General features: G+C 39.0%; 1 protein-coding gene across 12 annotated transcripts in view; it reads left to right on the forward strand.

Annotated features, from left to right (window-relative positions):
- The window catches only part of NLGN1 (neuroligin 1), a 484,028-nt gene that overhangs the window by 177,420 nt on the left and 293,408 nt on the right, over positions 1 to 13,200 (forward strand). For 10 of the 12 annotated variants that reach the window (XM_068200312.1, XM_068200309.1, XM_068200310.1 and 7 more), the window contains one exon: positions 9,418 to 10,223. In XM_068200312.1, coding sequence (XP_068056413.1) covers positions 9,731 to 10,223 — 493 coding nt within the window. In that variant the 5' untranslated portion in view covers positions 9,418 to 9,730. Of the gene's footprint in view, positions 1 to 9,417; positions 10,224 to 10,671; positions 10,732 to 13,200 lie in introns of all 12 variants that reach the window. The other 2 variants (XM_068200315.1, XM_068200313.1) reach the window with 1 other exon arrangement.

Here is a 13,200-nt window from a genome sequence, read left to right on the forward strand (position 1 = left end):
CCCATTTATCCTGTGCGTTTCCTGCGAATCATATGCAGGCTGTGGGAAGAAAAATGAGGCTGAGGATAATCATGCTAAGTGTGCTGGGAAGCAGGATTTGGCTGAACACCTCTGTTTTGTGATTAACTGAGGTAGCAGCGAGAGCCATGAGAGTGGCTCAGGCTGTTTGAGGCTGTGGGTGTAGGAGCGAGGAGAGGAGCTGCTGTCCTGATGCTGCTTTGCTTACCTTACCCCTTCTCCTAGAGTAGGGTAAGAAGATAATATCCTAGCTGTTGATACTTAAACATCTTTCACAAAGTGGGTTCTCTCTGGATTATTTGGCTGGAGGTGGAGCAGTCTGCTGAGGAGGGTTATTTAAAGGCTGGGACAGGGCTGTAGGCAGATAAATTGATTTGCAAGTGAATGGAGGAATTTGAACGTGGTAATGGTGGTAGTTGTATTTTTTATCAGTTTACATTTTTAATATCCGCTGGCATGCACACCAGCATTAACCACTCTAATTGCTCAAATGGAGTCTGGGGAAAAGGGAAGAAAGCAGAGGCTTAGATGTGGTCTCAATTTGTAATGGATTGGCTTGCCTTTCTTTATTAAAAGCAAATATACATTCCTTTGTAATAGAGATGTAAAGCTGTACTACAGACCCTTGGCTAGCTCTGAATTATTTGTTTGATGACATATTTATTATGTTTTTTAATCACATGAAAAATAAATTATTTAAAAATTAAATAGTGGAAAAAGAAGGGCAAAAGGAGACAGACCTTCTTTGAAAGCAAATAATGAAAATAAAACATTTTTTCTAGACGTCCAGTGGAAACCTCTGTGGATATCTTTTAATAAAGGATGGGCAGTTATTAAGCTGATCCAGTAAATTATATAGTCTCTGATTAGTCCCAGATATCCCTCCATAGTAAGTATAACAGGTGATAATAGATAATGATAAAAAATAGGTCCTGAATGATGAATAAAGGCTGTTCTGGAGGCATATCTCCATTTCTGTAGCCCTGGTTCTGAGCTCTGCATTGTGAGGGAGCACAAGCACTCAGAGGGAGATGCCTGCCCTGATACCCAGGTGTTGCACAAGAGTTTCTATGGAAGGGAGGGAGAGGGAGTTAGGGGATGCAAAAAACCAAACCAAACCAAAAAACCCCACCTAATGGGAAAACTTAATAATGTGTTGCATATTGAGACAACATCGTGTACTTTTAATAACAAATGATGACATTACATTCCCCAGGATTACTATTGAACTAGCAGAATTACAGGGGGAAATAATTTTGGCTTCTTGGTGACTCAGCTGCACATTTCTACCTGCCTCTGAAGACCCCCTGTGTTTTCCAGCAGACTTTGTTTCCAAAACTATTAATTTCCCATTAATGATGTATTGTGTGCTCTCCAGGGATGAAAAGTGGCTGTTTGGCTGCTTGGTCCCATGTTAAGTTTTGCTGTGCACCCTCTCCACCACAGCACTTCCCACTAGAAAACAAAAGGTGGAGTGAGGGAGCAGCAGCTGTGGGAAACCAGGGGGCACAGAGTCTGTGCTGTAAATATCCTCATGGTTACCAAGCCATGTAAAGGTCTGGGCTGCACACAGCAGGGCAACATGGTTTTTCCACTGCTGTGGTCAAATAAAACATGAGGCCATTAAAGGAAAAGCAATTTGAGTTCTATTTACCCCATTTGTTGAATTCTTCTGTTTTGTCCTCATAATATTTTCTGCATAATCAGTTTTAGTGTTGCCTTTGGGTAGCCTGTTACCTTCTGCTGATGCTTGGTTAGGTCCTTTGCACCATATTAAGGGAGAATGTAATGCTTGGAAATTAGCAACATGTGACTGTAAAATCATAAAAGTGGTCAAGGACACTTTACAACTATTGCATTTCAAGTAACTTGTATTCCTCTAACGAAGCAGAGAACTTAAATGGCAATTTGAAAAGATGTTTTCTAAATCTTCTCAATCACATCCTGCCTAGAGAAGCCATTAGCTCACTTGTTGAACTGGTTCTGGGAATTTAATGAGGGGAGTACATTTATGTTGCATTTTGTACTTTTGTTTAATTACATTTTGGCTGAAGCTTTTAGGTTCAATATCTGAACTTAAAAGTTGTTCCTTAACTTTTGCCTTCCCAACCCTGTCCCACAGTTTCCAAAACAGTACTTGAAAGCAGTAAAGTGTTATGTAGGCACACAGTGTTAGAAATATTCGTGAGGAGAAAACGACAATTTAGTCAAGAGAAACCTTACAGATAGACTGAATATTTTGACATCCTCAAGTCTGTGCAAAACAGGCATTGTGGGATGAGGCTTTTGTTTCTTCTACTGGTTTCACAGTAATGGATTATTTCTGTGGAGAATCTGGGCCCTGGAACAGGCACCATGAGATGCAGCTGCTGGGTCAGGAAACCCTCTGGTCACTGGAGTCGTGGTCAGTGTGACCAGGACATGACCACAGGGGCACGGAGCCTGGTTGCTATAGCTGAAATAAGTCTCTTTCTCACAGACAGGGGTAGAAAATGAAAAGAGGACAAGGAGCTGAATAATAGGAGCTACACATGAAGTCAGATGGAAAGAGTAAATCTTTGTAGACGTTTAATGGTGTTATATTCTAAGCTTTTGGGGAATTTTATTTGAAATTTTTTTACAACGGTAAATATAGTCTGTGCTATATCCTATTTCTATTTCATGTGAGAGAAAAATTCCCCATCTATGGCACAACACTTTACTGCTACCATTACTGCAGACTTTATAGATCAGAGATGTGTCAGCATGTTAGCTTTAGCTGTAATGCTTTTTTTTTGTGAAACCTTATGGGCCTTGCAGCCACTTTCTCATACTGACACTCATAAAATGTTCAAGTTCTCATATTTATTATTTAATTTGCTTCCTATATAAAGCAGCAGAGCTCTTTGGTACATGAATATGAAGCCAAAAATGACAGGCAGGCATGAATGGGACTAATGAGTTTTAATAATGCACATATTAGAAACTGTTAAAGGAAGTTTAATTAGGAAAAACAAGTTAAGCATGAAATTCATTTTGGAGCAAATGCAAGTAAAGTCACAGATGTACAGAATGCTAGATCACAGGAAACAACCTCTTCAAGCTGATAGATCCCTCTAATGCCAATATTGCACTCAAGTTGTAGTGTGCTCTCTGCAGTTCTGGAAAGCCTGGTAATACCAGTCAAGAGCACTTTCAGAGCTGAGTTAGAGATGTTGGGTTTGTGATTAACAAATTATGTTTATACGTCTGTGAATTTTCTGATGAGTTGGAACTTGATCTCAATTACCCCGATGAAATTGGGACCATCTTGGCCATCTGATCAAGAACAAAAAGCATGGGTTCCTTTTTCTGCCACAAGGAAGTTTGCTGGTCTTTTTCTTAAAAAATAAAATCATCTTGTTGAAGAGCTAGTTATTGATCTTGCTCTACAACAAGGGTTTTGTATGCTTGGAATTGTTACTTGGTATTGTATCCAGCTAGAACAACAATTCATGAACAAATCTGAGTTCATTCAAGCATCTTTGTTTGCAGAGTTCTCCCTCAAGAAGTGGTATTATCTGTATTCCAGCTTTTTTTGTCTTGAATTACTATTTCCACCAGGAAAATACAAAAGTGATATCTTTATTATGAATCTGATATGAAAGCTTGCCTTGGAGGCTGAACTAGCATTGAAGGTAGTATTATTGTTGATATTATTGTTGTAATAAAGGTGGCAAAGAAATTCCAATTAATTTCTCTCATACGATTAACCCCAGTGAACTAAGGGTGAGCCACAAATATATACCAGGTAAAGAACTTTGTTAACAATTCTGTAGCTACATTTATCACCTGAAAGAGACAACAAAAGGCCATTTAGCTTCAGGAGTCTCTGGGCAGGTTACTCTGCTGGAGTGATCAGATGAGAAGCACGTGTATATTTTATGAAGTATTAAACAAAGCAATTCCCACTTGACCTGATGATATGAAATACACAGATTTTGATACTGAAGCTCTCAAATGAGAAACATCTGGGTTATTTTTTCCTCTAGGATGACCTCTGATTAACATGAGTTCAGTGGAATTTCTGCAGTAGGTCAGGGAATCTTTTTGTCCTGAAGCACAGAGCAGCCATCAACAGAACGGCCATTTGATCATTTAGCTGAATATTTACAGTACTCAAAAGTGAGGATAATGTGTGGTCTATTTAAGAGTTAACTGTAAGCTGCTAAAAGGAATAAAGGTTCACTTCAGTGCCCATTATATTCCAAGCCAGTGCATCTGTCATTTTTAATTTAAATCTGTATTACTTAGCTGTCTAAAACTTTACACATAAGTGACAGAGTTACCCATTCTTTCTGTTATGGGTAAAATCACCATTTCGTTACCTACTTATTGTGCAAAATGTCAGACAGGTCTAGTCTACATTAAAAAATTGTAGTCAACTTCTGGTAATATAAACAACTACTTCAGATAAGAAGTAGAACTCTTTTAAGAAAATGATTTAATGATATGAGTAAATGGAACGTTATGGGACTTCACTGACCCTCTCCTCATGGGCTTAATTTGTCTAATTCAAAAACAGTTTAATTGAAAATTTTGATCAGATATCTTCCTATGTTGGCAAACTAAGATGCAGATTTTTTTTAAGTGATTTTTGATCATGAAAATACCACTTAATAAGTATTAGTGAATATAGCCAGTAATGGCAAAGAATAAAAATTTGGTGTAGTTGAAAAATACATCACAATTTAAAGGAGTTTTATGACATCTACCCATTTTAATTCAACCTTTCACTAATTTTGAAGCACTGCATTGAATACTTCATACTACAGCATTTAAATACTGTATTATTCACTAACTGGTTATGAAGTTTAGTGGTCAAAACATCATATTAAATCGAGGTGAGGGCACTCAGGAATCAGTTTCTCTGATCTAGGAGTGATATATTCACACAGCTTGTAACATCTGGAAATCCTTTCCACTGGGTTGTTTGTGTTCCCGTGTAACATAACTCTTGTAATCCCATCCTAATGTGGGGTGGGACTGTGAGCCCATGAAGATGGGGTCTTATTCATACCTTGGCTGGCCATCTTGGCAGAGGTTCTGCATCTAAATAGAGCTGGATTTGGAGCAGCTTTCTGCAGCTACCAGAACTGTGGCTGCTCTGAGGTGGAGAGGGTGCTGGCGTGTGGGATCTGACCAAACCCCACCAGAGCTGTACCCTTCTTACATGTATTATGTATTGCAATCTCCTCTCTTATCATTTCATTCACCTGTTTTTTTAAATGAATGTAGTTAATTTCTTTAACTAAACTCATGCAAATCCCATCAATTTGAGAAAGTATTTAGGGAAGTATGCAACAGCAATGTCTGTTTTAAAACATTTCACAGAATAGATTGAGTTGGAAGGGGCCTCTAAAGGTCATCTAGGCTTGGTAGGGACACCTTCCCCTCCAGGCTGCTCAAAATCCCATCACCCTGGCCTTTTTTTACTACTAAGCTGGGAGAAAATGCACTGTATTTGGAACTTGCTTTCCTTGGTAACTTGAAAGACGAAAGAAGAGATGGGGAATTTTGTGCTGCATCTCTTGAGGATTTGTCTGGTCATGTTTACAATTGGTGTGTCACACCGACACAGTGTTCACCCTCATCTTTCCTCTAATGGTCTCTGTACACTGTCCAAGTTCCTACTTGGCTTCGTAGTGTGTTTTAGGACATGGATTTCTTCTTAGAGACATCTCTGGGCTCTTAGTTCTAAGGAGAGACTGCTGTAAGTAAAAATGGATGCAAATGTAGCTGGTTTGCAAAACAGCACTTGTGTTTTGAAATGAAGTGGCGTTGTGTGGTGTTTCAAACTCTTGCAATCACTTTGAATATTTGTGCAACTGGGATTTTCTAGCGAAGTGGAAAAGAATTTTTGAGCAGGAATATAAAATCAAGGAATACACCTTCAGCTGAAAAGAAAACAGCTTTTTTGGGGGATTGGGAGATTTTTATTGTAACAATAATAGCCTTTACTGACATATGGCCAGAAGCCTTGGATCCCACCAAAGGTTTTATTAATACACTGGAGCTATTGATAGGCAGTACAGATCAAACCATCCCTTAAGATTTGAAGACCTGGGCATGAGTAACAAAGAGGAGTTGCACTGCTGCAGTTTGCAGCAGATGTGACCTGTTGTGGGATGCCCTGTGTCACTGGAAATGCAAAGATGCACTGAAGCTCTCTTGGACTGTTCACTCCTCAGCATACTAAATGCTTCTCTAAAGTATTTCAGAATCTGAGCTATAAAGTAATTTGAATTCAGAAAGGAAGATAATAAAATAATAGATGATAGAGGAAAACTCTGTATAGTATAGACTGTTTGAAAGAGCATGAAAGTCTTTATCAAATACCTTTTACAGTAGAATTCATTTGTGTTACCACAGGGAGCAATTGTGATCCTCAAACCAAGACTGCAGAAAAATCTGAAAAGGTTTCTCCTCCTCCTCCTCAGATCCACATTATTTTGATGCCAAATCTTGTCCCAGATTTATAATTGCTACTCTTTGGTTTATTCGTCTGCTTGTCTCCCTGATCATTCCTATTTATTCCTTCTCCTTTTTTTCCCACTGATTCCTCTTCAGCTGAGTCCAGACACCAAGGCAAAGTCCTATGTAGATCACCTGCAGAAAGACTGGGGAGAATTTTGTCCAGCATTAACTCTCAGCATGCTCCTGGCCAGCTTCCCTGCTTGCCCTTGCACCTAGTGCTCAAAATGAAATTTTGTCATGAAAGCCTCAAAAGATTTGATAAATCTCAGTCTTTTTATTTACATTGAGTTTGTGGTTTTGATGTGATAGCTTCAGGGCAGCCAATGACAGGCTTGAATGTCTGACCTCTGAGTCTCAAAAATAAACTGTTACTTAGACATTTAAAACGAAAGGCTTGAAAAGAGCAAATCCAAAATTCAAGTTACAAATACAAAGAAAATGTGTTGATTCAAATCCCGCAAGTGGTTGACAGTTTTTGCCCTTTATATCCTATCCATCTATTCATGGAGGCTACTGCCCAACAGTTAATTAATTAGGGATAGCAAACACATAACTGAATTATATTCTTACCTTTTCAGCATCCTGTCTCAGAGTAAAACCTTATCCAAGGGAGGCAAACCAGAACTGTGGATCACAGCAGAGCTGTTCAGCTGCAAATACAAACCAGCAGATGGACATGCTTAGAATTATAACCCAGCTCTAGAAATGGCTTTGATTTTACATTGAATTTACCATTTGAGGTATCAAAATTGTATTACAAAGTTTCTTTAGAACGGAAAACAGGCGCTAAATAAATAATTATTAGCATATTGTTAATTTTGCACATCGAACAAACACAGCATGTTGAAATGAAGAAGGATGTTTTTCCTTGGCACAGCTATGCTGGATTTGCTCTGGACCTTCCCCAGATCATGTGAATTAGCTGGAAGGCTACTGAGATAAAGTTCCTGCTAATTACAAGTTTAAGTTTGAGAAAGATGAGAAAGTACATGTTTCCATTCCTTAGAGGAAAACAAACCCTCGTGGGTTTTAAGACCCAGTGGAAAAGGCTGTGGAGTTTTTTGAACGCCACTAAGGAACAGACTTCCATCTCTCCATGTGCATTGCTCAGAAACCTGTCTGCCTGCTCTGTCTTTGCTATTTCTCAAGTAGTACCCTACTCCCTCCAAAATATGAAATGCTACAAAGCAACAATCCTCCATGAGGGGAATATCTGCCATTCCATGTAAGTGTGTTAAAGTAAATGCAAACACACACATCAAGTCTGGGGAATTATTTTCTTCAGCTAAATTGGTGCGTTTCCAGCAAATACTGAGAATATGAAGCTGGAGGATGAAGGACATAAGCCTGTTTGTTAATGCAGTTTCACAGTGAAAGTGTTAGAATTAGCAGAGAAAGGAGGGAAAGAGAAAATTGCAGAAAAGCTTCATCTATCTCCTTATTGCCTCCTGAGATAGATTGTTCAGAGCTAAAGGAACACTAGACATGAACCAAATCTCCTGCTGTCCTATATAGCTTTTACAATCTCCTTTTTAATAACCCAAACTACAGGGTAGTCTGACTATTAGACAAGCCATTCTTTTGAATTCTCTCCACAATGTGTATAGACATGATAAAAAAACCAATTCTCATTAAAGCTGCCAATGCTGTTTCAAAAGCAGGTGGTTTAAAATGTTTCCTATACAAAGCAAAAAACATTTCTTGTGCATTACACACTGCTTAATATGGAGTGTAAGATTACACTGCTATATTGTGTATAACACTGCATTTTAAATAATAGGGTATTGTAAGTCGTGTTGGAAATATGTTTCACATGAATATGGAAAATATAATGATATGCACTGAGCAATTTTCAGAAGTGCTGGAACACAGCCTTGTGTGACAACCTCTGAACTAAAGTAGTTGAAAATAGCATCTGGAATTTCAGATTATACAGTCTCTGATCCTAACTGATTATTTTTTCTAGGATATTGTTCAGTCAGCATGTGGATATGTGAAAGACAAGAATTCTCCTGTCCTGTGGGAATGCTTATTGTTTATGTTATAAATTAAGGATGGTAGGAATTGAGTGCTCTCAACATGCATTTTCATTTTTCACTGAAGTCAGTCTTTTATAAGGAATGCAGGATTGATCTGACATAAAAATTGTGATATACAGCTCCCTCCCTAAGCTGCCTGTTGATATCCTTTTCCAAACCAGTTCTGTAAAAACCCCCAGCAACCTACAGAGGTCCAGTTGTACTTCTGTACGAATTCGGGGTTTACCATTCACTTCAGCAGAAGCAGACTTTGGTCCTTCATTGATGTGAATATTTCAGTCTATCTGTGAATTTCATCAGCAATCAGAAAACCACATGGTAATTCAGGTTATTGTGAATAAGGACAGTAATTCATGCTATATTTTAAAATGAAAAAAAAATGTTTGTATGTATTATAAACTGCTTTTAATGAAATAAACTTAATTTAGGTCTTCAGTGTGCCTGCCTATCTTAATTTCCCCATCTTCTGCTTTAAGAGATAATTACTTCTTTTCTGATAAATCAATTTCTGCAAACAAGGTGAAAATTGATTGTGAGCTGATTAAGTTAAATAAAATGTTAACATAAACACTTATGTAATGTAGCTTGGCAGTGAATTTCTTATTCTTGAAAAAGTGAATTTTAAAAATGTATTTTCTACGAGTCCTGTTTCTCCTTAGAAGTCTCTGTAAATTCAACAGGTGACATTACAGATAATCCAGTAATCAGTGTTTCACCAGCCATTTCATGGACCCATAAACTACTGCAGTTTAACTTACATGACTCTAGCAAATATTAATGTATGTAAATAACGTGTTAAACACCTAGTTATCACTCTGCTCATATTAGCTCTTTCATACTAATGATTTATTTTCATTTTCTCCAGGATATAGACCTGCGGCTAACTGGATTTGATTTATAAGAGGGGATTCTGCAGTAAATGGCTGCTCTCTTCATATTGCTGCTATGGAAAACAGAATTGTCAATAGGATGTAGTCTGATAAATAGTGCTGAGTGAAGATGCAGCTTCAATAAGTGTGAGATCAATGGAAGATGCTTACCGCATGAAAAGCCTTTTGAGATTTTTCTGACAGGCACCTATTTAGGAAACTTGATCTGTTTCCTCCGGTCGCCCTGTTTTTACACCAGTGGATACAAATCAGATTGCTTCACTGTAGTTACACAACTAATGTGGGACCATGGCCTTTCCAAGATCCATGTGGCTGAACTGTGTATGGAGAGCGACGGTGGTCCGCCTGCTACACACGGGATTGAATGCCACTTTTGCTTTTTCAATACTTGGATTTTTGCTTCACGCGGCAGCTGTGTCCTCCCAAAAATTGGATGATACCAACCCAGTGGTGACCACCAACTTTGGCAAGATAAGAGGGATTAAGAAGGAACTTAATAATGAAATTTTGGGGCCCGTTATTCAGTTTCTCGGGGTTCCATACGCTGCCCCTCCAACAGGGGAGCGCCGCTTTCAACCTCCTGAGCCTCCATCTCCCTGGGCAGATATCAAAAACACCACCCAGTTTGCTCCAGTGTGTCCCCAGAACATTATAGAAGGCAGGTTGCCTGAAGTCATGCTTCCTGTGTGGTTTACTAATAACTTGGATGTAGTTTCAACCTATGTACAAGATCAGAATGAAGACTGCCTCTATTTAAATATCTATGTCCCCACCGAGGATGGTGAGTTAATAGCAGGCGAAACAGGGAGATCTTTTTATTTTCCTGTTCTACTTTCTAACAATATTAATTCACGTGTACTGGTAGCCTGCATGGCTTTCTCTGTTTGCATGCCAGCTTACTACATGTGTGCATGCTGCTTTTCTCTGTGTGCATTTGTCCTTGCTTTTTGATTTTTATTTTCTTGCTTTCTTTCTGTCTACACTCATTTTTTTTCTCCCACAGCACGTGTAATTTTTAGGTCAAAGTTGGTGCCTAATTCTCATTGCCACCCACTGACTTCTGGGAAGATGCATCAACATCTTTTCCATTGCATGTGCAGGCACAACAAGTTGAGAATCTTCCGCACCTAATAAAGCAGGTCATATTTAAGTTAGATAGTGGTGTTGCATGCTCCTACTGTCTGTGACGGAGCTCCATGTTATTTTCTAGTCTTCTATTCATTTTTCAGTCAAAAGAATATCCAAGGAATGTGCCAGAAAACCCGGCAAGAAAATTTGTAGAAAAGGAGGTATGTATAAAGTGGACAAAAAACCAAAACAAACAAAACGGGGGAGAGATCAAAACCTTGCAAAAGGAGAAGGAATAATACAGGTGAAAGAGGCTGATTGTTGGTGCTGTGAACTCTTAGGGACTGTCTTGTCCTGGTGGAGAGGTGTTTAAAGAGAGGTCCGTGTACAGCAGATGAGAAGTTTTGTAAAGCCAGGACTCAGTTGCACCTGATCATTCTGTCTGGCACTCTCTCCAGTGACAGTGTTGGCAGCTCCTCTCTTGGCCTGGAGGCTCTGGGCAGTGTCTGTCAGTGGCACCAGGGGATGGGATGTTGTGTGTGGATGCAGAGGAGAGGGAGCTCTGTGCCCTGGGATGGGCACTGCTACCACTGGAGGGGCTGGCACAGCCCACAGCTCTCCCTTCCAGAACTGTGGTATAACGGCTGGGAAGCATTATAGCAGCACAGGGCTGAGACCTGCTCTGGTTTTCTCCAGGATACTCCCTGTTTTCTTGGAACAGGGTTAACTTTTCTGAAGTGTGGATGTGAAACTTTTTTTTTTTCCCCTTCGTTTACGCGCTTGTAAAAGTGAGCTTTGATTTCCTTTATTCTGTGATTACAGCTCTCTTTGTCAAAGCCTAAAAACTCTTAATAGGGGTGTAGGGAACTGTTAAAATATTGTGACATGGTACTTTGGGAGCTAGACTGCTTTTGGAAGCTTTGGAAACTTGGCTTCTCCCCTTTCTGTGTCAAATACTATGGAAGAGTTTGCAGATTTCTTTGTGAATATTTGCAAATTCCTCAAGCAGTTGACATGCAACAGAGAAGGTCTATTTTGGTACTGATTCAAAGGAGGCATTTGGTGCTAGTTTTGAAGTACTAATTTTGTACTATGCGCGTTTGTTTTGCATCAAATGATTTTCCTTTATTGTTTTCTTTAAAATAATGTGTCACCTTAGAGCTGGACTACATGCGAATTAGAATGCTTTTTGGGGTAAACAAAGAGTACTGTGGACATGCACAGTTGCCTGTTAGCTGTAATCCATTTCTTTTTTATACTGTTATTCCAAAACAAACACATTTTAGGAAAGCACATAGCAGAAATGTTTAGAGCTAGGCAAAATTTAACTCTTTAAACACTACATTAGGTTTTTAAGGCAATAACTAGGCTCTAAATGAAGGTGGCCTTGTTCCCAAGGCTTTAGCTCTTACAGCTCCTAACGGCTGGTTGCAGCTAGCTGTTAATTATCAATTGCTAATTGTAGTTGCTCGATGTATGCTTTTTTGAGATGTCTAAATCCACTTTCAGTGATTTACAGCAATTTGTGTTTAAAGCGTCAGGCTTTGAGGCATCTTGTGTTTTCTGTTAGGGAATTTTTGCTGGGTGCTGTAAAAGTACAATAGTTTAAGCTGGATTCCCAAAGCTGGAAATGAAGATAATCAGGGTACTGTGGGCAACGTCACTTCTTCACACATCATTCAAGTTGGAATAACTGCTGTCATTTATATGCATTCAATTAATGTGCAGTGCTGCAGCAGTTATTACGCAGTTCATCAAGCATGTGTAATTAGCTGAGCAACTTTCACTTCCTATCACCCAGACGCTGATTCACAAAGTCATAAATAAAGATGCAGATCCCCATCATTGTTCTCGGAGAGCATCTTTCAAATGAGAGAGTATTAAAAAAAATAATCAGAAAAATAGCAAAAGTCAAGGGAGGTAGAGCCCAGCAGCTGAGAAAGTCATGTTTATTGTCCTGTGGGCCTGAAGGAGAATAAAGAGAGTTACTTGAAATTCAGTAGGTACCTTTCCACTTAGATTCATTGCACACACAGCACAATAAAAAGCCTACCTTTTGCTCTTGACAAGTGCAGAGAGCTTCTGAATACCTTCAGCTGGGCAGCTGAGATATCTGTAGTAATCTCTGTTCTCTGAGTAGCTCTCAGTCTACTCACTTGTGCATAACCTGAGATTTATCCTGGACCGGGACTGCCCCCAAGGCCAGGGTCAAAATGAGTTGCAGGACAAAGTTGCTGTGGAGTCACAGCAACTGAACAGCAACCACAGCTGGGAAATGGCACCAGTTTTGTATCAGAAAAAAGAAAGGCCCAACACTCTCTCTTTTGCTGGATTTTTAGGTTACAGTCATAACACCACAGTGATGAAAATTATTGGAAGGAGAAAATCTGGAAATCAGAGGCAGACTTTTAAGCCATCTTTTTAATTCATAAAGGATATGTAAGATGAAAGTGACTGAAGCAGCAACCATGTGTTATCCTTACATGTGGTTTGATTCCTTCCTACTACATGAAATGGATTGAATTAGATAAATAAATTAGTATTTATACTTAATTGTCAGCTGAGGGACATTAGAAAATTCAAAATTTTTAAGAACAGGGAGCAATCTGATTAAAATAGATGTAGAAATGAAAGGAGTTCTATCCATGAGTCATGCTAGAGATGGTAATGAGCATTATATCCATGACCTC

Source organism: Anomalospiza imberbis, chromosome 10 (assembly GCF_031753505.1).
Source record: "Anomalospiza imberbis isolate Cuckoo-Finch-1a 21T00152 chromosome 10, ASM3175350v1, whole genome shotgun sequence".
NCBI classification, from domain to species: domain Eukaryota; kingdom Metazoa; phylum Chordata; class Aves; order Passeriformes; family Viduidae; genus Anomalospiza; species Anomalospiza imberbis.